This window comes from Theropithecus gelada, chromosome 7a, assembly GCF_003255815.1.
Source record: "Theropithecus gelada isolate Dixy chromosome 7a, Tgel_1.0, whole genome shotgun sequence".
In the NCBI taxonomy this organism is placed as follows: Eukaryota; Metazoa; Chordata; class Mammalia; order Primates; family Cercopithecidae; genus Theropithecus; species Theropithecus gelada.
The window spans coordinates 43,956,914-43,984,424 of NC_037674.1; the positions used below are offsets into that span (position 1 = coordinate 43,956,914).

The 27,511-nt window shown below is 49.6% G+C and overlaps 1 protein-coding gene across 1 annotated transcript in view; it reads right to left on the reverse strand.

Moving 5' to 3' along the window:
• ITGA11 (integrin subunit alpha 11) overlaps positions 1-27,511 on the reverse strand; it is a 134,361-nt gene that overhangs the window by 42,078 nt on the left and 64,772 nt on the right. Inside the window, exons 3-10 of the mRNA XM_025389804.1 lie at positions 25,385-25,485; positions 20,906-20,997; positions 17,854-17,968; positions 14,738-14,865; positions 13,444-13,592; positions 7,550-7,694; positions 6,907-7,072; positions 5,122-5,192 (exon numbers count right to left, since the gene is read on the reverse strand). Of these exons, the coding sequence (XP_025245589.1) occupies positions 5,122-5,192; positions 6,907-7,072; positions 7,550-7,694; positions 13,444-13,592; positions 14,738-14,865; positions 17,854-17,968; positions 20,906-20,997; positions 25,385-25,485 (967 nt within the window). The remainder of the gene's footprint in view (positions 1-5,121; positions 5,193-6,906; positions 7,073-7,549; positions 7,695-13,443; positions 13,593-14,737; positions 14,866-17,853; positions 17,969-20,905; positions 20,998-25,384; positions 25,486-27,511) is intronic.

The following is a 27,511-nucleotide window of genomic DNA, read 5'->3' on the forward strand; positions in this document are numbered from 1 at the left end:
GGGAGGTAAGACTGTGGAGCCAGGTGGAGGTAGTTGCTGGTGGTGCTGTGGGCTGGTGTGATGGGAGACCCCCTAAAGGACACCGAGGCTGTCCTCCTCCCCAAACTCCCGAGAGTCTGAGTCAGAGTGGCTGTAGAGGGGTGAGGCTCTGTTCCCAAGAGCCCCTTCTAAGGCACATACACCATTTGGAGGGTGGATTATGTTTTCACTAATTGCTTGGACTCTTAGAAGGCTTGTTTCAACAAGCTTGAAGTGGGCCCGAGGAAGGGATGAATGGCCAGGAGGCTTGTGGGCAGGAAAGGCCCAGAAACAGGCCCTCTGCCTTTCTGTGGAGGAGGGGCCCTCACCGAGTGCAGTGCTGGAATCTGGCAGCTAGGGTGAGCAGAAGGGGCCGTGGGGACCAGGGCGCAGTACACTGACTGCTCATTCCCCATCAGAGAGTTGGCTGCCGCCTGTCAGAGGCCCCGGGAAAGGGGCCCAGGAGTGGGCACTGGGGCACAGCCTTAGGACGTGGGGCCAGGCTTAGGAGGATCCGAATGAACCAGAAATGATTCCTGCTACCAAGAGTCAACTTGCAAACCATCGGGACCAGCGTGGCAGAGGACCTCAGCCGCTGTGTCCTGGACTGCTGGGGAGAGGGCCAGGAGACCATCTTGACGGCCCGCCCAGGTGGAGGAGTCTATTGTTTAGGTCTAGGGGGGACAGGAGGGGTTTACAACTTCCACAGGTCAACCCCTCAATTCACCATTATTCATCAGTCTATCTCATTTTTTGCTGAATCAGATACGCAAAACCAGTTCAAATGCGAAACCCTTAGGGAAGATTACACATCTAAAGCTTCAGTCACTAAGAACCTTAGCAAATAGCCAATACCCTTCATTGTCTAGATCTCAATCCCAGGAGGGCCTGTGGGATGAGCATGGGCTGAAGAGGCAGGAGGGTGGCTGGGGTAGCTCAACTGGGAATGCTTATACCTCCAGACGGGGACTAGACTCTAAGACTCTGTAATCCCATGGGCCTTGAGGGGAAGATGTGGAAGGAGAAAGATGACTGCAAATAATTGATGCGCATGAGTGACGGTGTGCAGAGGACCCCTCCCACACAGGGCTCAGCTGGACTGAACCTGTTTCAAAACAGAACCGAGCTCTGGCCCTGTTAGATCATCATGTGCAGGGTCAGTGACCTCCCCTTTAGGTACAAGAGAAAAAGGATCTCTTCCCATCTCGGGTGAGTCACCAAGGTTTTTGTGTAGACAAGATCTACCCTGATAAAACTGCTTCCCTCTGTAAACTTTTGGAGTTAGGGCAGAGTTAGGATTCTAGTGTAGGAAGGCGGATGCGAAATCCCTCCAGCTGAGCCCTGTGTGGGAGGGGTCCCCTGCACACCGTCACCCATGCGCATCAATTATTTGTAGTCCTCTCTCTCCCTCTGCATCTTCCCCTCAAGTCCTGTGGGATTACAGAGTCTTAGAGTCTAGTCCCCCTCTAGAGGTGTGAATCCCTTCTCCCAGCTTTCTGGCAGATTCCTGCAGCTCCTGCTTGATTACCCAGCTTGACAGGTAGTTCACTACCTCAGCAGACAGCCAGCACTAATGGAAGCCACTCAGGCTCTTAGTGACTTTTGCGTTCATTTCCAAATGCTAATGGAAGCGTTAGCTTAAAAATCTGTTCTAAAGGTTGACCAGGGATCCACAGCTAGCCTTCCTGATGGTAATTTTTGGAATACTTTCTTTCCCCTTTCTGTAAATCAAGACTAGAGTTTCCAGCTCCGCGGGTTTTCCCAATGACTCGGACGTTTTGCCTTCAGCCTGGAATGTAATGTTTTGGGGACTTGGACTCTGTGGGTGTCAGTTGATGTCTTGGGGTCTCCCCTCTACCCTGGGCTCCGGTCCTTTCTCTGTCCTGTTGCTTTTACCTTTGCTAATTCAAAGACTGATTTCCTTGCTCATGAAGACAGCAGCAAACCAAGAAAGGAGGAGCCAGGCCTTTCTTCTGCCATCTGAGAACATTCTGCTAGCGATCTCTCCTTCTACCAGAACTAAATAGACCCGGGGAAGCCTCAGGCTCCTTCAGTATCTTTTTGGGCAGCAGCTGTTTGAGACCATCTGTGGCACTTCTGGCAGGGAGGAAGCCTGGGGGCTTGCCTGGGAGACAGACATACTCAGGGCAAAGTGGAAAGACTGGACCCAATAGCATTGTGGACACACACATTGCTCCCTGATCCCCAGGGAGGCCTAACTGACCCTCAGAGCTGAGGAGCTGGACTCCTGGGGACAGGATGGCTGTGGCCAATCATGGTGGCATCAGCGGCCTGGCACTGAAAGACCTCTGTGCTCTAAAATAGCCACCCAGTGGCCAGTCACAGCGCCAGTCAGCCCATCATGCTTGCACCATTCCTGTGCATTTGAAAGGTTTTTTTGCTTTCGTTTTTAATACTAAAGAGTCTCAGATTCAAATGTGATCGTCATCTCTTTTAAAGTCCAATTAGATGAAAATGTCAGGGGTGATGGAAGAACTAGGGTATATGGGAGAGGCAAGCTGGGCCCCTCTGCCTGGGGAACAGAGAAGTTGAGCATGTGTGCAAGGGCTTGCACATGACAGTCATGACCTTGACTTGACCGAAGTCACGTGCTGGGGCTGTGAGCTCCTGGGTCTCCCCACTCTGGAAGCTGGGGAACCTGTTGATCCTGCAAGGATCACCTTGCTCAACACTGAATTGCTTGGGCCCCTTTCAAGGCTCCGCTCAAGCTTCCCTGAGTCCCTGAAGCCCATCTTAATGTCCTCTTCTTTTTAGATTCCGCGATTCCTAGACATACACAGATCATGATTTTAGAAGCAGGACAGTGAACTTATTATTTAAGAGTTTTTCTCCCCAGCTAGGCTATGAACGGCTGTCAGCTAAAATGTTTCTTTAATGTACCTGGTACAGAGCCTGACACACATGAAGATACTAAAAAAATGTCTGTAGAATGGACAAAGGAAACATTGGGACATTCATTTTCTCTTCTGTCCCCAACACCAGGGCTGACCTCTGAGCTGTGCCAGAATGTCACTCAGTGTGTGTCCACAATGCTCTCTATTCTCCTGCTTACTGCTACCCTGGACTGCTGAAACCTGTGTCCTTTAGGGGCTGCTCGAGTGCCAAGCCCTCCCGGATCTTTCCCTGACCATCCCTTCTTTGAGCAGAGGCCCTTCCTTCTGTACTACCCTGATCACATTGCTTTGGTTAACATTAGGCATGACCATGTCTCCCCCATTCCCCGCATTGAACAGGGGGTCTTCACAGGGGATCTTCGGATGGGGGGCCTTCAGGTGTTGTACACTTTTACCTAGGAGGCATCTATAGTTTCTTTCATCCTACTCTCAAAGCTAAGAAATGCCATTCAGGATTGTTTGCAAGTTGACTCCTGGTGGCAAGAATCATTTCTGGGTCCTTTTGGCACTTTAGTGGCATTTAACAAATGCTTGTTAGATTTAATTAAATTGCATTTCCTTGTTGCATTCTCTAATCAGCTCTGACCTCAGAGTCTGGAGACCAGGACTGGTCCTGCCAGAGCACGTGACTCTGCCGGCCTCCATGTGAGTGGATGCTCTCACCTCTCTGTGCTGGGCTCTTTACCCTGGGACTCTGAGCACCTTGAGGGCAGGACTCCCGCCTCTGATTCTCCTGGCATCAGGCTCGGGACCCAGCACAGAGAAGGCACTGAAAAGAGTGGCTGATCCAACCACCTAAAACAGGATAACTATCATCACCTGCCATCCTTGTAGGGCTGTTCTTGCATGAAATGAGGTGCAGGAATTTCCTGGGAAGGTTTAAACCGCTGTGCACATGTAACAGGGCTGTTATTAGGACAGGGCAGCTACATTTACATCTTGCTGTTACTCAAGACAGTGGGCATGAAACTGTCCAGATGCAGCTCAGAAAAGTCTGAGTGTGAGTGGCATGTCCGTCCATCTGCCGGCTGCATGTCAGGCATATGTCCCCCTCCCCTCCAGTTTGGAAGTTCTGACTCAGACCCCCGGAGATTCCCTCTCACGGAACAGCTGCTTGGTCTAGAGGAAAGAGCATGAGACTAATATTTTTCTCACAAATTTTACTCCAGCAGGTCACTTAACCTTCTCATGCCTCCAATTCTTTATGTGTAAACTAGGAACAAGGAGTCCTGCCCTATCCGCCTCACTGAGGAGTTAGGAGAGGGCAACGGGAGGATGACAATGACATATAACTAGGATGCACTAACGGGCCTTCTCTGGTAAATTAGGAGGAATAAGTACACTCTCACGGTGCCAGCCCAGGCAGAACACACACACGCACACACGCACATGCACACACATGCACCTGGCTGTGCAAAGCACAGCCATGGGAGCACGTATCGATACTGACAGACGTAGTTGGTATGTTTTCCCACGTGGCAATTCTGGGCAGGACTCTACAGTACATTAAGCATATTCACAGACATGGATTCTTCTGTACCCCTTGCAATCCTGGGAGGCTCCAGCCCCTTCTAATGAAGCAGCACCAGGTGAAGCACACAAGCACACAGAGGGGGGAGTGATGCAGAGCCCCAGCTGTCACATGTTGCTTGTGACACCACACCCCTCTCTCTGTGGGCCAGCCCTCCCGCAGGACCTCTGCAATCTGACGCAGCACCCGCACAGTGGGGGTGCCTGTGAGTCACCTGCCAGAGCACAGCTGGAACATCTGGATACCCTCCCAACACTGACATGGGGACACGCCCTGGCGTGTGCAGGCCTCCTCGGGCACTGGAACTATCCGAGGCACGTGCCATTGGCTTTGCCACCTGCCCTAGATTTTGCACAAGGCTCTCTGGACTGAATGGGAAGGTGCACCCCGCACCTCACAGGTGAAATTATGGGATTATTAACTGTAGTCCATTCACTTCTAAAGAGGGCTTAAGACGATATAAATAGGTGGAAGACCTCGATTCCCCTCTTCCAGCCCACAGAAGATGGGAGGCCGAGAGACCCTAAGAAAGAGAGAAAGCGGGAGGAGCCAGCCCATCTGTGAAGGTGGATGGCAGATCTAGAGAGCTAGAAAGGGAGAAAGTGCATGCCCTGAGAGACAGAGGCGGGGCTCTCTGCGGGGACCTCCACCACATACCTCCACCACGTGCGAGGAAAAGCCTGTCTGTGACATCTCCAGCCCAAAGGAGGTCTCGTTCTTGTTGGTGCCTACAACAGAATGACAGAGAGATGTCAGCTCCATGCCCAATCACTTAGCTCCAGACAGAGCTGCCGCTCAACCCACAGCTCCTGCTTCCTTGGGGCATCATTAGGAGGTGGGGCTCTCTTTCAAGGGGGGCTCTGAAGCTGAGGCCAGTAGGGTGCCAGCCTCCTCAGCCCTCCCCAGCACTCTGTGCGGTGGGGAGCACCACACACCTTCCAGGTGCCCATGTGGGTTGTTACTGGTAGCCCAATTACTTCTGAAAAGGGCTCGGGGCAAATTATATTACAGGGCATACTGTAAGACTGCTAAAATTGGGGGGAAAGCAAGCAAAAGTGCACAGAAATAGTGTACGTTTTTGGCAAGAAATGGAATTTCCCACTTTGTTCATTCCTTTTATTCACTAGCTTTGGTTCCAGATGCCTTTGGATGGACCTCAAACATCAAATCCACCCTCAGAGGGAGGTCTGTCGCCACTGCAGATTTGCGTAAGAAATCCCATGAGTGCTGAAAGCCTCTCCCCACGGAGGGGCTCCCTGAACACATCATTGGAACCAATGTTCTCATCATCCAAGGTGACCATTTTGAGGAGAAATACACAGATTTGGATATTTGAGTTCTGGAGTGGGTGTCAAAGCTCACGTCCATACTTTATATTCATCTGCCCTTGTTTATGAGGGCCATTTTAGTCTCTTTTCATGTGTCTGTGGCTTGTCATTTCCAATGCACTGCAGACTTCTCAGGCTTTACATGGCCTTCTATTTCTTTTTATAATCCTCCCATATGCCCAAAGCCCGATATTGGAAGGGCCCACTATAGCAATGGTGGAAATGAAATTCGTGCAAATCAAATCAAAAATGGAGCTTAAATCATGAGGAGAGAGGCAATCTGAAGGACTCTGCCAAAAATAAAAAATGCTTTTGGTGGAGTGGAAGCAGTTGGCATATAGGGATTAAGGGTTTCAGGATATGGAGTCAGACTCTGCTAGGTACAAGCTAGGGTTGCCTGATGCAACATAGGATGCCCAATTAAAACTGAATTTCAGGCAACAAATAAGTTTTAACCTAAGCCTACCACACCCACTGTATTTTATTTTTGTGAAATTCGGCAACCTAGTTCAAAGCCCACCACCGTCCTAAGCTGTGAGATCTTTGGCAGGTCACTGAACTCCTTTGAGTTTCAGTTCTCCCAGCGGTAAAAATGACAGCATTAGCAAAGTAACGTTTCAGCATTGTTCATAAAACGCACAGCCTCACGTCCGGCACGGAGTAATACTCAGTTGTTGGAATTTATGACTTATTTATTTTTGGGGACAGGGTCTGGCTCTGTTGCCCAGGCTGGAGTGCAGTGGCATGATCTCAGCTCACTGCAACCTCAACCTCCCAGGCTCAAGTGATCCTCCCACCTCAGCTTCCCAAGTAGCTAGGACTACAGGCACACACCACCACACCTAGCTAATTTTTGTAAATTTTTTTTGAAGAGATGAGGTTTTGCCTTGTTGCTCAAGCTGGTCTTGAACTCCTGAACTGAAGCAATTCACTCACCTTGTCCTCCCAAAGTGCTGGGATTACAGGCGTGAGTCACCACACCTGGCCTGGCATTTATTTTTATGGAAGACTTTTGCTAAGCCATTCCATTTTATGGGATTGGGTTGTGCTCTGTGGAGTTTACCTGATATAAGCCCAGGAGAGAGTGGATCCCCTCTTAGTATGCATTGCTCACCTTCCAGGCTGAAGATTCTGTCCCCCAGGGCATCGACAATGTCCTTCAAGGCAGCCTCATCAGTGACATTGAAGAAGTGCTTGTCATCGGGGTCACTGGCGATGTATTTGATTTCATTTAGAAAAGTTTCTGGATTGATGCCCCTGCGGTTGTAGTAGCCCAGGACCTGCCAGGGAACAGGGGCAGGAACCACAAACCAGAACATAGCACAGACTTTCCCATACACCACACGGCCTAGACCCTGGGGACCCCAGGGTGGGCTGGAGCCAGGGCCAGCAGCCATGAGAGTTCCTCGTGATGCCATTTGCGTGCAGAATGGACTTTCTTTTAGGGACAAGATAAAGCCTTTGTGCTAAGCTAGGGTCTGGGAGCTGGGAGGTTTGGAGGTGTGTTCTAGTTTTCTGAGGTTCCAGACCCTCCCTGGCAATGGATAGCGGGGCAACCCAAACCCACGGCTTTTGTGGATAGGCCAGAGCAGTGCAGAAATATTCTCAACTTGTTGTTTAGAAGATGAAATGGGAGGCTCTTTTGAGGGCCTGGACACTTGTGATACTGCCTGGAACTAGTCCCTTGAAGTCCCCGGGGATTTGATGGCAAAGCCTCTAAGAGACCATCAGCAGCCCTTGGGCGGGCCAGGACTTACGGCCACCGCATATCTTGTTACGTTGTCTCTCTCGCTTTGCTGGATCACCTTCTCCAGGTCTGGGCTGTCGTGGGACTCTCCATCTGTGATGACAATCATCACTTTCTTGGCCCCTTTCCTTCCGCCCTTCTGGAAAGCCTCTGAGCTGGAAGCCAAGCGCAGGGGCAGGGTCATGAGAAAGAAGTGGGATTGGGGCAGCCCCTGATGCTCCTGCAGAGGGGCGGCCACAGAAACCAGGACTAAGTGCCCCTTGGGCAACCCAACAGGTGCCAGGACCTCGAACCAAAAAAGTAGCTGGATTGAGATGGCCACAGCTACTCTTTCACCAGCTGCTCAGAAGGTTCTTAGATCTGTTGTCTTTAAATGAAATGTTGAAAAGCTCCTTTGGAGTCCTGACCTTGCTGTTTTGGGCAGGCCAAAGGGATGAGGTGGACCTGGGAGGGGAGTTCAGGGCAGGTGACAACCTTTAGAGGCATTAAGTCAGTGGTTCACAACTCCCAGCTGCTCACTGGCATCTTGTGGAGCGAGCCTTTAAAACCCGTTGGCCAGGTGTGGTTGCTCACGCCTGTAATCCTAGCACTTTGGGAGCCCAAGGTGAGCGGATGATCTGAGGTCGGGAGTTCGAGACTAGCCTGACTAACATGGCAAAACCCTGCCTCTACTAGAAATACAAAACTTAGCCGGGTGTGTTGGCATGCGCCTGTAATCCCAACTACTCGGGAGGCTGAGGATTAAAATTGCTTGAACCCGGGAGGCGGAGGTTGCAGTGAGCCGAGATCACGCTACTGCACTCCAGCCTGGGTGACAGTAAGACTCTGTCTCAAAACAAACAAACAAACAGACAAACAAACAAAAACTGTTGATGCCCCGGCCTCAGCCAGACCCCTGAAATTGGAATCTCTGGGATGGTGGCCTGGATATTAGTATTTTAATTTGTTTACTTATTTTTAATTGAGACAGAGTCTCCCTCTGTTGCCCAGGCTAGAGTGCAGTGGCACAATCTCAGCTCACTGCAACCTCTTCCTCCCAGGTTCAAGCGATTCTCGTGCCTCAGTCTCCTAAGTAGCTGGGATTAGAGGCCTGTGCCACCACGCTTGGCTAATTTTTGTATTTTTAATAGAGATGGGGTTTTGCCATGTTGGCCAGTCTGGTCTCGAACTCCTGGCCTCAAGTGATCCGCCTGCCTCTGCCTCCCAAAGTGCTGGGATTACAGCTGTGAGCCACCGTGCCGGGCTGGCACCAGTATTTTATAACATTCTGGTGAGCATCCAGAGCTGAGACTCACTTTCCTTCGTACTGAAAACAGGATGTGCCAGGGTGACTCGGCATCCAGACAACACTGACCCATAAAATACGTGCGATGAGGCCTGACAGAGCTCTGGCTTCCTCACAAGGATTGCTTTGATTCTATTTTGGGAAACATTAAATATCAAATCCATGACAAATATTTCTCTTTCTCACTTTTTATTTTGTTTTCAGTATCTGGAGCATGAGCTCAGCCCACCTATCAGGCAATCCAGCCCAGGGGACAGCAGGGCTGGCACCTCGACCGTCAACCTGGCAGACAGGCTCTTGTAGCGGGCCATCGGGCTACGAAGTGTGAAAAACTGGCTCCCAAATCACCATTGGCTTTTAGTGTCCCTGTGGCCTGCCTTCCTTTAGACCATGAGGTTCTGAGGGGTATAGACATGGTCTCACTGAGGAGTCTGGCCCAGAAGTTATAATTTGCCAATAAGGATCTAAAAATAAATGTTAAACTCTCAGACTCTGAGGTTATTCCTCATGAGTCTGACCCACAGCAAGGCAGGACAGGCCACAGATTTAAGCTCTGTAGTGACAGGTTAAAGAGCCACATGGCTTTGGTATCGCGGGTATCTCTTCCTACGTAGCACACTGAGGAACGGATGCATATGATTTAGGAGTTGAGGAATTTGCAAAAGCTGAAATAAATTAGTTTAGAACATCTTCAAACTACCAGCAAAGAGAAAAAACATCCGCCATTCTCTTAGCAGTGCTCCAATATGCTGGATATGTTGCCTTAAAAAACCCACTAATTTTAGTATGTGCTGTGGACTGAAGCCTGCAGAAGCATGTGCCACATGACGAGAGCAGATTTTGAGCTCAAGCTCAACCCAGTAGCAGGAGAACTCTGCTATTCTTTCCAGGGAGATTCTAGATGCTTCTGTGACTGCATGGAAGGGCCAGGCCCAGGAATAAAACGCCCTGCAAAAAAGCATGGCAGGAGCAAAACATGTTTTATTATATATGGAGCCAAGAAAAATGTCAGGATCATATTTCCATAGAGTGGAATAGTGTGAATGTCATATGAATCTGTAATCGTGTGAATATCAGCATGAATCATCAGATTTTAAATTGTGATTTTGCACTGGGAAAGGGACTTGGATTTGTTCGTTTGTAAATTAGATTATACATTCCTTGAGTGCAGTGAGAGCTGTATACTAACAACAGGCTCCATGGGCCTAGAAACCAGAGTGGCCCATGGAGATTGAGGCCACGTCATAACTTGTTTCTGCTCAAAACCTGCACAGGTTCCTCTTTCTCTCGGGGAAAGCCCAGGTTCTGACAACGGCTCCCTAAGCCCTCTGAAATCTGGCCCATTTCCTCTCTTAGCCTCTGGTCCTGCTTACTCACCCCCACCTACACTGGACTCTTCGATGGTCTGGAGTCCTCAAGGCACACCAAACCTTTGAGCTGTTCCCTCCCAGCCATCTTCTTGCCAACAACTCCCTTAACTCCTTTCAAATCTCCAGTCAAAGGTCATCTGTCAGGGAAGCCTTTCCTCACCGCCCTGTTCATGCTGATTCTGTACCTGCCCTCTGCAACTGCTCCACTCCCCCTACCACACTTCATTCTCCCCATAACTTTCATCTCCTTCTACTATGCTATGTTATTTATTTATTTGTTTATGGTCTGCCTCTCTCTCTAGAATGTCGGCTCACGAGGGCACAGTATTTGTACCTATGTTGTTCACTGATCTAGCCCTGGTGCCTAAAATAGTGAGAGGCACATAGTAGATGCTCAATAAAGTGTTATGTGGCCAAAGGTAGAATCACACCACGTTGTTCAGGGGCCCTCTCCACTTCCCTGCTGTACATAGCTGCCAGGCTCGTTTTCTTAACGTGTATATCTGGTGATTACACTCTACTACTCAAGAACCTGCTATGGCCACCCATGCTGGTTTTAACTACAACATCATCACTCTCACCATCTTTACATGGCTCACTTCCCACCAACATGAACCCCTTGCTGCGGGTCAAGAGGAGTGCATCTATGAATGCAAATGTTCCTTGACTTTCCCTCTCCTCTGCTGGCATCAGGGTGGAATGTCTTGTGTGGCACATCTTCTGTTCACCTGTTTTTGTTGGAATCCCAGGGTCTTCCCAGGACAGGTGCAGTGCCACCTCCTCCTGGCAGCTCTCCTTGGCCCCTCCATGGGGGCCTCTCCCTCTCTCATCCTCACTGAGTCAGGGTTAGGGTGAACACTTGTCACAGCCCTCCCATCAGACTGTGAGCTGCCACAGCCAGGACCCACAGGTTATCGATATCTTTATAAGCCCTCATGTTCATGGCCTGAATCTTTGCCCTTTCGAAAGGAGCGTAGGAAAAAGAAATGCATTAAGAATAAACTGAGTGAGGACAGAAAACCTTTCACCTTAAAAGGCACCAGCTGTAGTTTGGGACTTGAATTTGGCAAGTTGGGAAGATCAGAATTTCGACCTTCATTTGAGGTGAAGATTGCAACCTCAGCAGTGCTCATGAGTCAGGGATGGTTCAAACTACCTGGTGAGTCACACACAAATAATTGACCTGAGGTTGGTGAGTTGTAAAGTCAGGTCCAAATAGTGGGTTTTATTCCTGTATGAGTCAGTTAGCTTCACACTGAGAAAGTGAGTGCTGGTGGTTATGGGCTGCCTTCCTTGCCCCAGTCATTTCACAAGGGCCTGCTGGAGTCTCAGGTCTCACCCCGAAGAAGGCAAAACAAAAGCAGAAAAATGGACCATTCCTTGTGAGGATGAATAAGAGAGCCACCTTCACATGGAGAAATGCTCCTTTAGGAAAAGCTTGAGTGAGTTTTATGAGCAAACAGAAACACGCTAGTTTAGCAATGACTTAATTGTAAAGAGTTATGAAGTTGGAAAAATCTTAATCTTTTGAGCACATGAAATCACGATACTACTGAATAGTTCTTTTTTTCTTTTCTTTCTTTTTTTTTTTTTGAGATAGGGTCTGGCTCGGTTGCCTAGGTGGAGTGCAGTGGTGTGATCTTGGCTCACTGTAGCCTTTGCTTCCTGGGCTCAAGTGATTCTCCCACTTCAGCCTCCTGAATAGTTAGGACTACAAGCATGCACCACCATGCCTGGCTAATTTTTGTATTTTTTTAGTAGAGACGAGGTCTCATGGTTTTGCCTAGGCTGGTCTCAAACTTATGGGCTCAAGTAATCCTCCCACCTCAGCCTCCCAAACTGCTGGGATTACAGCTCTGAGCCACTGCACCTGGCCTCAATAGCTCTTACATTGTGGATTTTTTAAAAACACATCAGCTAACCCTACATAAGGTGGGATCATAAGGTAACAGGTCTGTGGTCTCAACAAATGTAGCAGAACTCGTATTTATAGGTGTAACATTTAGATATTTAAAATCTAAATGCCTTTGACACAGTCATCTTATGAGTTTAGGTCTTGGCTCAAGAGATCTGTGGCATTGCCTTTAAAATTGGCTAATTTCAGTGGGGGGATGACCACCATGTTTTGAGCAACAACATTACTGGAATAAGCATGCAGACTTCGCACGGACAACATCTAGGGATAACATTTATCTGGATGAGTGAGTTCTGGTGTGATTTTATTTTATTTTATTTTTTATTTTTTTGAGGCAGAGTCTCGCTCTGTCACCAGGCTGGAGTGCAGTGGCACCATCTTGGTTCACTGCAACCTCTGCCTCCTGGGTTTAAGCAATTCTCCTGCCTCAGCTTCCCAAGTAGCTGGACTACAGATGCATGCCACCATGCCTGGCTAATTTTTTTGTGTGTATTTTAGTAGAGATGGGGTTTTACCATGTTGCCCAGGCTGCTCTCAAACTCCTGAGCTCAGGCAATCTGCCCGCCCCGGCCTCCCAAAGTGCTAGGATTACAGGTGTGAGCCACACGCCTGGCCAAGTTCTGGTGTGATTTTTAAGGAATCAGCCTCACTACTCTACAGTCTCAGGTGTCAGATTTGACTGCGTTCTTTCTACTCCATTGATGACTAACTCTCCATAAGAAGACCCCACCCTCACAGAACCTACTTCTTATAGAGTGTCTGTGGCAGAAGCTATTTTTCAAAGTTGGCTGCAACAATATCCCCCATCCTAAATGCTCTTTTGCAAAATGACCTCACTATTCATCCATCAAGACAGAACCAAATTCCCTTCCCCTTGAATCTGGGCTAGGCTCAGTCACTTGCCCAACTAATAGGATGTGGCAGAAGTCATATTCTGGGACTTCGAGACCAAGTTACAGGCAGTCTCCCAGGTCCTGCCTGGGTCTCTTGGAAAGCTCACTCTTGGGATGCTCTCTCTAAAACTCCAGTTGCCATGCCACAAGGAAACCAAGCCACATGGCCACATGTGGGTGCTCAGGTTACCAGTCCCAGCTGAGCTCTCAGCCAACAGCCAGCAACAACTGCCAGTCACGTGAGAACCTTCAGATGACAACAGATCCAGGTGACACCAGACTGCAACCACCTGAGAGGACCCAAGAGAAAACCAACCAGCTGAGCCCAGCCAAACCCCAGAATTTTGAGGAATTAAGAAATTATTGTCTCAAGGTACTAAATTTTGTGGTAGTGTGTTACATGGCAATAGATAACTATAATTCTTCTACTTTTTTTTTTACCGTGCAAATTCGATGCCAAATGCTGTCCGGGTCTCTGTTCCTCCTCTCTGCTCAATGTGGCTGGCAGCTTCCACCACATCTTTTACAGACCTGTAGTCATTGAGGTGAAACTCATGCACCACATCTTCTCCATACTGCACAACTCCAACCTGCAAGGTAGAGGAAAGGGCAACAGAACATTTTGATCCCCTGAAACTTAGAATTTGAGAGTGAGGATCCCCGGGAGTTTCTGTGTGATAATTCAGGAGGCAGGAGGGCTGAGGACCTTTGCAAGAAAGTAACCACAGCCAAAGGGAAGTAGGTTCTGCAAAGTTCTGGGAATGAATGGACAGCTTGATGGCACAAGAAGGGGTGCATATAGAGAATGGAGACTTTGTGATTGAAAGAAAGGCCCAACAATTATGCTTCTTTCTTAGGAAAACAAAAGCGGAGCAGAGAATCTAAGTACAAAATATTACGAACAGTGTGGGTGGAAGGTCACAGTGTTTACCAAACTCCAAAACTGAGGTTCCTTAAAACTTGTTAGAGAAGAGGTTCTTTTGTCCCCGTGGATGATAAAATAATGACAATATCAATAGCTTCAAAATAAACAAAAAGCTTCAAGACCTATGGTAGGAATAGAACGATGAAACATTCCTATTGGATGAGCCCACAGAGTTTATTTGGCACACGTGCCCTTCTAATGCTGGATTTTCACCCATGATACCCTAAAGGATGATCTTCTGGTGGTGGGGAACTCATTACTTCATGAGAAAGTCCAGTCCCTTTTGAACAGCCCTAATTGTTACAAATAATTTCTTAGATTGACTTGAAATCTGCCATCTAATAACTTCTAGTCATTAGTCCTCACTCAGGCAGAATAAAAGGGAATGAATCTACCTCTGCTTTAGCCAGGCAGCATTTCAGATATATGAGCCTAGCAGCCCTTACCTCCTCTCCTGCCATCTTCCCTCCACAATCTATATGTCTAATTCTCCCCTGTGCCTCACTCAACAGGGCTCTAGCATCCACTCAACCATTCCCACCTTCTTTCTCACTTTTTAACTTGTCTAAGTCTTCATAGGTGGTGTGTTGTGTCTGACCCGTGAATGAGCCCTCCCCCAAACTGTCATTTGATGTGCTACACTGGAGAAGAGTGTCCTGAGCTGCAGCGCCCTGGTGCCGGCTGGCCCTACTACCTCTGTCCTCTTACCTACACCTCCTTTGTGCACACACAGATCTCGCCTAGACCTAAGGCAGCACCTGCCATCGGTTTGGGTGGCCCTGTTCAGAAGAGGGCCCAAGAGATGCTCACCTGGATCTGCCCTGGGCCGATGTAAAACTTCTTCAGGATGTTGATGAGGAAGTGCTGAACCTCCACCCAGGGGTAGATGCTGTTGGAGCCATCCAGGACAATGACGATGTCCATGTAGGTCTGGCACCCTGGGAAGTGGGGACATGGTTATGGCTACCCAAGGAGCAGTGTCTGCGAGTCTCTGATACTCTGGACGATTGTTCAAAGGACAAATGAATGACTCTGCTCCATGTGTGTGATTCCCTGGGCTGGGAAGCTGTCCCTGGGCTGGACATTTATCTGGGCAACGTGAATGAGCCCAGTAAGTCCTGGCTATGTCCCACAACTCTGCTGGCTGTTTGAACAAAGCTTAAATTAAGCCTGATCACTTCTATTCCTAATCAGGGACTGACCACTACCAATTGGCCAATGCTTCCGTGGCAGCCAGCACTGCTCAAATCAGTACCTTGTTATCGTTTTTTTTGCTGTGATGAGCAGGCGGCATTTACCACTCACAGCCCTAATGAATGGATTTCTTCTTTTAGGAGGGAAATATGATGTCATGGCTAGAAATGTGGGATGTGGCATCACACTGACTCCTGGCTTTGGCACTCCTTAGCTGTGTGACCTAGGGCCAGTCACGAAACCACTCAGCCTCAGTTTTCTCTTCTGTAAAACAGGCACAATGATAGTAAAGAGTTGCCTAGAAAAATTCACGAGAAGATGCTTCTAAAGGGCCAAGCACAAAGCAAATGCTCGGTAAATCTGAGCTGATCATGGTTTCACTTTTTTTTTTTTTTTTAAGGAAACCACTGAGTTAATATGGTACTGATATCATCAGTTCAAGCTCTCATGCCATTATCTCTGCCTCTGAATATAAAGGTTGCTTCATGCTCTTGTAATATTAATACTAAATTAGGCTGGGAGTGGTGGCTCACACCTGTAATCCTAGCACTTTGGGAGTCCGAAGAGGGTAGATCACCTGAGGTCAGGAGTTCGAGACCAGCCTGGCCAGCATGGCAAAACCCCTTCTCTACTAATAACACAAAAATTAGCCAGGAGTCAAGATGCACACCTGTAATCCCAGCTACTCAGGAGTCTGAAACATGAGAATTGCTTGAACCCAGGAGGCAGAGGTTGCAGTGAGTCAAGATCGGGCCACTACACTCCAGCCTGGGTGACAGAGTGAGACTCTGCCTCAAAAACAAAACAAAACAAACAAATAAACAAAAAAACTAAATTAAAAGGAATGATGAAAATCATCAAAGAAAATTAACAAAACATTGGCCATAACAAACGTAAAAAAAACCCCTCCTCTTTTAAAATCTAAGTAATTTATTTCTGTTTGTCAGCTGTTGGAGTTACTTTGAAATATTGCATACACTCTGCGTCTGGGCATCTGCTCATTTTTATTGGTGAGTTTTTATACTGTTATAAAATCTACTTTATAACAATGCTGCATGAACCTTTTGTGTGTTAACTGTTCCAGTAACTCTTGCATTTCGAAGAGGCACTATGTCGAAGTCAGTGCTGAGCAGACAGAGGAAGGTGGGGGTGGCTTTGGGTTGGGACGCCTGTTGCAGGCTTTGTGTTTAGCAGAGCATTTTAGAAGCATTTGGGCAACTTGAATGCTCCGCTACTTCTTGTCCCATCTGCATACTGTGTACGGCATGTGATGACCTGACACTTCTGGCCTGGCAGAGCCTCATACAATTCTGGTTTAGTTCGGCTCTACACACGTGGACTGAGCGCCTGCTATGTGCTGGAGCTCTGCATGGTGCAGGCGGCAGTGGGGGTGACCAAGACAGAAATGCCTTGATTTGGAGGAGTTCATAATCTTTTAACTGGTTATTTTTATTTTTATTTTTAAGCCAGCTTTATTATTAGAATGTATTTATTATTGCTGATTTCTTTATTACAATTTCAAATTTTTCTTTTTAAGACACCTTGGGAACAAACTGGCTTGAGGGCTATGGTTCCTAAACATGACTGAACACTCCTTTGGGGAGCTTAAAAACACACACACTCACATGCACGCATGCACACACACATGCACATACTCCTACTGAATTAGGACCTACATGGGGGTGCCCTGGAATCTGCATTTGATAAGCTTCAGAGCAAAGCTGCTGGTCAGCCAGATGAGGAGGCCTCCACCACATGAGGTTCAGGGACCGTAGGATGGTCACATCTTGGCCTGGAGGGACTAGCTCTAGAGGTGGTGACATTTCCCAGTGGACCCCTCACGTATCCTGACCTCAGGCCCCCTCCTGTGCTGTGGCTCTGCCATTTCCTCTGTCATTTTGTGTGAATAGAATCCACGTCTCCTTGTCCCTCAGGAGGACCACCTTTCTGCCCCTACTGGATTGATGCTTCCTCCTACTCCCTTCCCCAGGCCCCACTGACTGGGCCCTGTTGTCTGGAGGGCAGCTGCCGGCAAGCCAGAGGTGCTAATTCCCGAACCCTCCATAAAACAGGCAGCAGCCACTTGGGTGATGGTATTTAGTGCAGAGGAAACAGTGAGGGTCAGAGCCAAGAAGTCTGGGCTTGTGGGAGGCAGGGTCTGAGCAGTAATTCCCCCGATTTTCTTGGCGGGTGGGCAGTGAACAAGAGGTTTTACGTTCCATGAGGCTCTGGACGAACTGGACAGAACTCCCTGCTGTCCAGGAGCACCAGTTTGGTGGAACTATTACCAAGGAGATTTCTGTTCTCCCTGTTCCTTCATCTACAGGGCTGCTGCATTGTACAACATCAGGGGGTGCCATTCACATGGTAGTCTAAGCGAACAATTCCCCCAGAATTGTGCAGTGCACAGCTTGTCTGCTGCATGTGCTCACCAGGTAACCTGCTATATAACCAGGGTTTCTACAGTGAGCCTCCCTTGAGGCCGGGACTGTCTTTGAAACCTTAGCTCATTTGCTCCTCACTATCACACTTGGGAGAGGGAGGCCAGGATTATGACTCCCACAGAGGCCCAGAGAGGTGGAGTGATACATTCCAGGTCATTCGGAGAGCTGGGGCGGGGCAGGGCTAGAGTCCAAATGCTGCTTTCTAGCCACAGGTTGAGGTGCTCAGGGCCCAAGTCTCTCTGGACCATCCACTGCTCAGCTTGAGGTTGCAGATTTGAAACCACTTACTTTGGAGAGCTGGGGCCACGGTCTTGGAGAACCTGAAGTTGGAGTTGACTCTTGAACACATCCCTGTGGTGTAGTAGGAGCTCCCACACTCGTGAGACCAGAGGGGGCTGCAGGCCTGGGGAGGACAGTGCAGACCCCTAGTCAGCGAGGGGCCTCAGAGAGGATCTGGGTCCAATGGCCTGAAGCCCAGTCCCATCCTCCATGACCCAAGACAGACTTCTCCTATCTGAGGAGTGAGGGGGTGAGGGGTCTTCTTTGGGTCTAAGTGAACTCTCTCTTGCTGCAATGTGTACTAGTTCCTTTGGTTTCAGGTCTAATGGAGAAAAACTAATCTTGGAGTCTCTTTCATTGTTTTTTCAAGGCCCCGTTCTCCATTTCATCATTTAGGAATATGATACTTCCTCACGTTAGCTGTCCACCCCACTCACCCATCCATCACACGGGATCTGGGGAAGCCTTTTCATTCGTGGGTGTGAACCCTTCAAGGGTCACTAGAATAACTCCTCTGTCTGAGAGGTCGCCTGAAGGGCCTTCCTGGGCAAAGTTCTAGGACTGGGTCCCAAAAACATGCCATGGCTCATATCGGGGCAGGGGAAGAGAAGAATGTCTGTATTCTTTCTGTGTAATGTTCTACCAAAAACAGTGATGTCAGTCCCCATTGAAGGACTGAGTGATGAGTTCTTCTCAGAGTCATTGTCATTAAACATGAAAGCTCAGCTCCATGCTTCCATTGCTATCAGGAAACCCAGAGCTAATTTTGTGCTGTAATTTCCTTTGGTTTAGGGGAGTAAGTATTCTACTTCCAATCCCCTTCTTTAATTACTTTATTTTTAAGCCTAGACCTTAAAGGTTTTGTTTTATGTGTGTACTTTGTTGAAGCTGCTCTACGTAATGTTTGGAAGTTGGGCGGGTGGGGGGGGGGTCGGGAATAAAGAACGGACAGATGGGTGGATGGATAAGTGGATGGATAGACAGATGATGGATGGATAAGTCGATGGTAGTTGGATGGATGAATGATGGATAGATGGATGATGAATGGATGGATGGATAAATGGATGGAAGATGGATGGAAGGATGATGGATAGATGTGGATGGATGGACAGATAGATGAATGGATAATGGATGGATGATGGATAGTGGATAGATGGTAGATGAATGGGTGAATGAATGATGGTTGGATAGATGATGGATGGATAATGGATGGATAGATGATGTATGAATGGGTGGATGAATTATAATGGATGGATGGATGAATGGGTGGATGGATAGATAGATGAATGGATAAGTGGATGGATGATGGATGAATGGATGATGAATGAATAAGTGGATGAAAGATGGTTGGATGATGAATGGTTGATGGATGGGTGGATGATGAATTGATGGGTGGATGAATGATAGATAGATGATGGAGGTTGATGGATGGATGCAGAAAGGAATAAATGGAAAGATGGATGATTGCATGGGAGATTGAGGGTGGATGGATGTGTGATGGGTAGATGAATGCATGGATGGTTGGATAAATGAATGGAGGAATGAATTGTTGAGGGGGGAATGGACTGATGAGTGATTCAATGAATATGTGACTATTTATAAACCAAGGATTAACCTACTCACAGAGGCCCCAGAGAATATATCACACCATTCCTCTCAGACCTTCATACCACCTTGTGAAGAAGGAATGTGATAAGAAGGCTGAGAGGGAAAAGGGAGTAGAGACAAAGCCCCTGATGGATATGTGTGTGGATAGGGCCAGGGGTCCTGCTTTGCCCCTGGTTATGGCTAATGAAGGGCTATGGGCTAAATATACATCAAGGTACCTCATGACTTTCCCTGGCAGAGCCACTGTGTACTCAAGTCCCCTTGCATCCCAGTCATCTTCTTATCTTTTTGTCTTATTTGTCTGATCTAATTTGTCTTGTGATTCATGCCCCAGATGTCTCATTTGTCAGCAGAAATAGACAAGAACGAAGACTGACACAAGCACCCCCATCTAAAAATGGGCAGTAATTTGTACTGGGCTTTCTGGGGTAAATTTTCTCTGAAATCCTCTCTTGCAACTGTTTCTAGGAACCATCAGTCTCAGAAGGATCCTGTTTGAACCCCAAGCATTGCCCATACTCAAGGCACCACTCCAAGGTGGTGGCAAGGAGCAGGCAGTGCCAATCCCTCATGCCGCCCACACTCGCTACTGTGTGCAGAGCCCTCACGTGCTTGCCTGGGCACAGAATAGAGACCTGTAAGCAGGGCCTGCTGCTGTCTGTCCCCCAGCATCCTGTTAGACATTACTCATTTGCTTTCGCCTCTCTTTCCACCAGAGTGTAAGCTCCAGCAGGGCAGGGTCTCTATTCACTGCCGAATCCCAGTGCCCAGCACTGGGCTTAGCGCATACTATGGTAAGTGCTCAGAAACATCGTTGTTTAAATGAATGAATGTTTCTACCACCTCAACCCAGACATCCCTTTTTCTTTCTTCCTTGCGAAGGCCTGTCTCTTTAAAAACAAAACAGAAGCCTTCTCCAGCCTTCTTCATCTAATCCTGGATAGTTGAGATGGCTTGCTGCTCTGTAGCCCTTCCCTCGGCTGTAGTAAATCTGTGTTTTACTTATTTAAGGCATCCCTTCCAAGTCTTCTTTGGGTATGTGCAGCCTGCTTCTTTTTTCAAGCCTAGAGCAGAGATTTGACCTCCAGCCCAGACAACTAGCTCCCTAAAGGAAGGGACAGTCCCCCATCAGACTTGTTGGCTATCTGTATTTTTTCTTGTCCCTTTTCTGGCTGTTCCTGCCTCCCTCGGGGTATGCACATAACAGGGCTCAATTGTGTCTTCTGCCTGAACTGTCCCTGCCAAAACACCCAGGGTCCCGCCACCCAGAATGGCGTAAGCAGGGAGCTGGTGGGGGAGCTGCTTCCTGGAGCGCGCAGGGCCAGGCAGCTTGGATGGAGTGGGGGAGAGTGGGTGTACAGTATGTACATGAGGGTGTGTAAGGAGACGCTCCACCCCTCCCCACCTCCACCCCCACCTCTCCTGACCGCAAGCAGTGGCAGGTGGCTCTTACCAGGAAGCTGTTGTCCTTGGGGTTGGTGGCGAGACTAAGGCCGAGGCGCATGTTGTCCTTCCGCTCGGACACGTTGGACAGGGTGACCCTTCCTGGGGTGGGGGGAGAAGCTCAGCTTGCAGTCCCCTCCTGCCCGCCCTCTGCCCAGAGCCTGCTGCTGGTCTGGTCACCCGAGGTGCCTCCCCTGATTCTCCCTGGCCCTGGGGACCTCTGGCTCTCAGGGTTTACAAAAGGCCTTCCCCAGATGTACTTTCAGGACTTCCTCACAACTACCTGTGAGATGAGAAAACTGAGTCTCAGAGAGGCCAAACGACCTGCCCAAGGTCACACAGTAAGCACTCACCGAGCCTTCCATCTCCTAGCCCACAGCTTTTCCTCCTCCAGCCATCCGACTGGAGCCCCACTCCCCCGTGTGCCCCCAAACATGCCATGGCATCCCACCTGGGCTGGCTTCTTCTGTGCAGTTCCCCTGCCACGCTTTCCTCCAAGTCGACCCCCATCCACAGATAACCAGTCCTGTGCCCAACTCTTTCCGTGCCCGCTTCTCTGCTCATCTGAACAACCAACATGCGACAGCTGAGAGAGCTCCCTCTCATGGGTAACAGACAGTCAACTCAACAAGAGCCTTCCAGAGCTACCAGGCCTTGCCCAGGAACGCCATTCTGAAGGTGGCTGCCAAGAGAGGTGCTTAGGAGCCGGGTTATCAGCCAGCTGGGAGTAGGGAGAGGGTCGGCTCAGTGGCAGATTGGAATAAAAAAAAAATTGCATCGCTTAAGGTTTTACCAGATCATCCTGGAGGCCATTGAAGGAAGGGAAGTGAGTCTGAATTCCCTAGAAGTGTGTTAGTATGTGTGTGCATGCACACACATGTGTACGGGAAGAGGGAGTGGGAGAGGCTGGGGAGCTAGAGTGTGCCAGCCCTAACCTGCAGTGTGAACAGCTCTGGATGGCTTCCCTGCCTGGGGGAGGAGTAATTTCTTTGTTCTTTTCTTTTCTTTTCCTTTTTCTTTTCTTTTCCTTTCTCTCCCCTTCCTTTTCTTTTTTCTTTTTTTTTGAGGCAGGGTCTCACTGTGTCACCCAGGCTAGAGTGGAGTGGCACCATCACGGCTCACTGCAATCTCCAACTTCCAGACTCAAGCAATGGGAGGAATAATTTCTAAGGAGGCCTCAAGTAAGAATGGGTTGTATTGCGCTGTGTCAGTGACTGGAAGTGTGAAGAGTCGGCCTGGCTCCCAGGACACACAGGTCAGGAAGGCCAGCTGGTGCGGGAGTCTGGGGGTGGGCCGCTGGCAGAGCCCAGATTGTCAGACACGGACTGTTTCGTGCACTGGAGGGTGGAGGCAGCTGTGTTTGTTGTTTTGCCTTTTTGATTTTCCTCAGTTTGAAGCAAGGTTCCTTTGAAATCTGCCCTTCTTGACTGTGCTAAGAATGACTGGGCTTGATTTCTCTTTTGTCTGTCCAAACAGGCACGAGAGAAAATAACAGTAAAGCCCCGGTGTTTCTGAGATGCTTTATCATCTACAAAGCACCGCGCACACCTGCCCTTTCAGGACTCCTCATGGTCCTGGGAGACCCGGGATCATCATTTCCATTTTACAGATGAGAACATCGAGGTGTAGAGAGGGTTAGTTACTGCCACAGGTTACGTGCTGGGAAATTAAAGAGCAAGATCTTTAGCCCAGACCATGTGACATTTCATCCTGAGTCCTGTGTTTTTTCCCATCTGATGGCATCATGGTGGCAGTGGGAACTAGAGGGGCAGCTCCATGCTCCACTGTACTGGGTAACCCTCGCCCCCTTCTGGCTAGAATTCTGCCCTCCAATTATTTAAGGGGCTCAGCCCTCGCCACCCTGCCTCTCTCTTTCCTCCCTCTCCCCTGGGACTGATGTTTGTAGTGAAACTGTGCAGCTGGTTGAGACAGAGGGGCAGGGGGGGGAAGATCCCTGTGTTGCAGTTAGACAAACTCAGGTTCAAGTCCTGCTTTGCCCTACCCCTCTGTGAGTGGGAGAGAGTCACGCCTTCCTTAGCAGGTATGGGTGAGGGTCCTGGGCCCAAGCCTCTCCCCACACAGGGCCTGGCTTTGAGAATCACGTCACCTCGCCCAGCCCCCGCCCCTCATTGAAAACCCTGACTTTATCCAGGTGTTGGAGGGACTGTGCCAGTGGTAGAGTCTTTCCCACTGAGGTGTGAATGACTGACACCCACTGAGCCTTCCCTGGAGAAAGAAGAAAGAACATTCCTGGCACCGTGCTGCCCAGTGCCTGGAATGGCCGTAGGAAAACCCAGGACTCGGGTTTCCCAGCCTTGCATTTTCCACTGTGGGGTGAAACTGACAGATGTTCTTTCTGCCATGCATTTTCTTCTCAGTGGGAGAGAGAGAACCACACCTCAAATGAAGAGTAATTTTCCTCTGTCCCAACTCACTTTGCTACCCACTGCCTCCTGGGCTTGTGCCCCAGCTCAAAAATGTTTTCCAGGGTCTGATGGCTTTATGCCTCCTCCTCCCTCTGGAGAGAAATGGGGTCCACATTGCAACAGAGAAAAAAAGAAGATTGGTTCACGAATCCACGTCCCTGCCTGGACCAGAAGCTTCTCTCGGTGGCTGAGGCCCTGAGCAGAGGGCTCACTCTTCCACCACCCCTCAACCTCATTGCCTCTGTCCCAACTACATGGCCTTTCTTTATCTTCTCCAACAGGGCAGACTTGTTCCTACCTCAGGTCCTTTGCACTTGATCCTCCTTTGTCTGGAGTGCTCCACCCCCACCTATAACCTTCTCAAAAACTACCTGCTCAGAGAGGCCTTCCCCAACCACCTTGCTAAGGTAGAAATCCCTCTCCACTTCCACCGACCCCTAGCCACTCGTATTACAGCACCTGGTTTATTGCACAGCATTAATCCCTGCCTAAAATTATCCTGCTTCCTAATTTGCCTACCCTATTAGCTTCCCCTTCCTTGGCCTCTTGTTCTCGCCATATCCCCAATAACTAGTACAGTGTTTGGAACATGCTAGGTGCCCATTAAAAGTTCGGGAACAGATTAGACTCGGAATGGATCCTAAGAGTTGTAGAGTCCAGCCTCCTTGCTTTACACGTAAGTAAACTGAGGCTCAGAGAGAGGATGTGAACTCCGCATGGACACATGGCGAAGAAACTGTACAGCTGGAAGGGGACTCCAGCATGGCCAGTTTCAGAAGCCTGTGCTCTCAGGGTGCTGATGACCTGGAACCATACGCCACCCACCAGGCACCCTCTTCCCTTAGACAATTTCCTCACAATTTCCTCACTGGGCCCCAGCTGTGCTGGGTTTTCAACTTCCCACCCATGGCGCGGACGCAGATGTGGACAGCGGGAGCCTCCGGGACCATGTGACAGACAGCTGGCTGCCCTGGGGAGTTCTTTGGGCTTTCTCTTGGATGCTGACCTTTTCATCCATCAACTTATCTCTTGAATCTCTGCCATTCCCATGAGATCCTGCTGCCCTTCCCATCCGCCATCTCCCAGGGAGCCCCACCCCGCTGCTCTGGGATGGGGGCCCCCCTCCTCGAAGGAGGAAGGCCCAGGGTCCTCGTCCTAGGGAAGGCCAGTCCTCCAGGGCAAAGCCTAGAATTGCAGCTTGTCAGCCAAAATGCAGCTTTTTCTCCCTTCTGCGAGCAGAGCAAGCAATGGTCCAGCCGCCGTCTGACCTTTAGGACAAGTGGGAGCACTTTAGTGGACTGGCGTGTGTGCTTAGTGGATACACATGTTTGCACACACATAAGCAGACACACACACGCATGCAAACACACACGAGTAGATTTTAGGAGGGCTTCGGAGGCTGGGGACTGTTCACAGCATCTCCCTGTTCCAGAATATGCCTGAAAGCTCTTCAGGGAGGAAAGGCTTGCACTTCCGAAGCACAGTGTTGCTTGGTGGTTAAAGGGATGCCATAGTCTGCATGGACTGGACTCCAAGCCCTGCTGCTTGTGAGCTGAGTGACCCCGGGCAGGTCCCCTCACCTCTGTATGCTGTCATTTCCCATCTGTTAAATGGTTAAATCCCATATGGGTGTTGTGAGGATTAAATGAGTCCAAATGTGCCTCACACATGGTGAACATTATCTGAGATATCTGAATGTTAGCTATTGTTGTTATTATTTCAAAATCAGGAAGAAGACCGGAAGTCCTTTATCTTTCTCCTGGGAGAGAAAACTTTGAGTGGAAGGGCAGTGGCTGAGTCAGAAAGAGGAATGGCCTGGGACAGCGAGGGCCTGGGTTGATTCCTGGTGGGCCCCTGGCAAGCTGTGTGGCTGTGGGAAAGTTGCCTCCTCTCCCTGGCCTCAGCTTCCTCATGTGGAATGTGGGGGCAGTGACATCAGCTGGGTCACCCCATGGGGTAGCAGGAAGGAGTCAGTGTGACCGTGGACATAGGCGTGCATCAGAGCCTGCCTTGTGTTAGACAACCGTTGGCCTCATTGTGAAGAGACCACCAGCCCACGTTACCCAGGTTGAGTTTGGTGCAGTTCCCGTGGATCACTGGACACTTGTACACGTCTCCCGTCTTCTGGTGGCCATTGGTTTCCAGTGGGGCGCCCACGACCAGCCTGGGAAGGAAGAGAAGATGAGCAAAGACATTGGGGAAGGTACTCTTTCCCGGCAAGGATGGAGCCTGGTGGGCAGTGTGGAGGTGAAGCTGGGTGGGGAGGGTGGGAGGGAACCCTGGAGGTGTGAACACATGCAGATCCTCAGGCTGGGACCACTGTCCCCCTAGGGGAGGGATGCTGGGCTTTCAGCATAAAGTCATGGGACCTGTGGCCCATTCTAGGCCCTTGCTTAGGTACAGAGATGAAGACCACACGGGCTCTGCAACAAATGGGATGGAGGCAAATCCCTGGTGGAGGAGGGGACAATGTTTGAGCTGGGTCTTAAAGGATGAATATGAGTTTGTCAAATGACAAGAGAGTGGTAATGGAAGTCATTCTGACAAAGGAATGATGTTTCTGGAGCCACAGAGTCTTGACCATCTATCATTACCTGAAAGGGGCCTCATTCTTCATCTTATAGGGAAGCCTTTAAGCTGGTGCCCCAGAGTGGACAAGGCAGCCAGTGGGCGGAAGCTGCCGTGCAGCGGGGGCTCCTGCCTTGAGCCTATGCCTTTGCAACCTTCTTTGGAGAAAGTGTCTTTGCAGATGTAACTAAGTTAAGGTTCTTGAGTTGAGATCATCCTGGATTATCTGGGTGGGCCCTAAATTCAATGCCAAGTGTCCTGAAGAGGAAACACAGAGGGGAGACATGGAGGAGAAGAGACACCTGAGAAGACAGAGGCAGAGTTAGGAGAGATGCCACCCCAAGCCAAGGAGTGCCCGGGGCCACCAGAAGCTGGAAGAGCCAAGGAAGCATTCTCGCCTAGAGCCTGCGAAGGGAGTGTGGACCTGGTGCTGCTGCAATTCAGGCTTGTGTCCTTCAGGACTCAGGGAATGCGTTTCTGTTGTTTTAAGCCACCCAGGTTGTGATCATCTGTTATGGCGGCCCTAAGGAACTAACGCACCTGACTGACTTACTTACATGTATCTAGGGAAAAGTGAGCAACCACTCCTTCCTGGCCCGGCCAAGCCCTGGTGGCCGTGCCCTGGAGGAAAAGCCTGTGACCTTGGAGGTGTGGCTGTGGACTCACCCCCTTTGATGCTGGGGAGAGTTCTACCTCAGACTGGAGGGTCCCCCGGTCCTGTCCTTAGTGCTCCCCAGGGTCCTCTATGCCTCATCTCCCACCCAGCAGAAAGCAGCTCCATCACAGGGGCCCAGAGTGTCCCAAGATTCTGACCTGCCCACTGGGTCTGAGGCACGTGACTCTGGCACACCTGGGGTCCTCTAGGCCTTGGGTGCCGGTCTAGTTCTCTACTCAGGCCATATACTAACAGTAGCTAAGAACAGTAACCCTCCCCAGGGACAATGGTACTGTGTGGGAGGGGACACCACAGCCCACAAGAGCCCTGAAAGGCTTTCAATCCCGAGGGACAGAGAACAGATGATGGCGGGATCTGGCACACAGGGACAGGTGGGACTTTCTGGAGCTTTTGAACCTTGCTCTTCCAGCAGCTTCCCACTGCCTGGTGACATGGCCCAAAGAAGCTACTGCACGCCAGCTGACTTAGATGGTTGGGAGGAGGTGGCTGGGAGGCTCGGGCTGCACGGGACTTAAGTGGCTTCTTGTGGTCCATTGCTTCCCCTGCCCCGGTCCACCTTGACACTGTCAGGAAGGAAAGCCAGGTCTGAAGTGGGAGTTAACAGAACTCTGTTTGAAATTAAGCGTATATGAAATAAGAGCTGAGGTTTCTCCCCTGGGGAGCCAGATGCTGGCAGATTCTATATATATCCCCTTATTAAGCCTGCCTATTTTTGACTGGCAGAAATTAATTGGACCCATAAAATCTGTTTGTCTAGACGAAGTGATTTTTGGCTACTTAATTCAGCAAGTGATTGTGTGGTCGAGGCTGCTCCATCCTTGAGAGAGAGAGAGGGAAAGTGAGACAAAGGAAGACAAAGGTCAGTAAGAGAACCCTGGGCTCTAAGCTTAGTTCTCTGGGGCTGCTCCAGTTTTCAAGGTTAACTTGACGCATGTCCAAGTTTTCC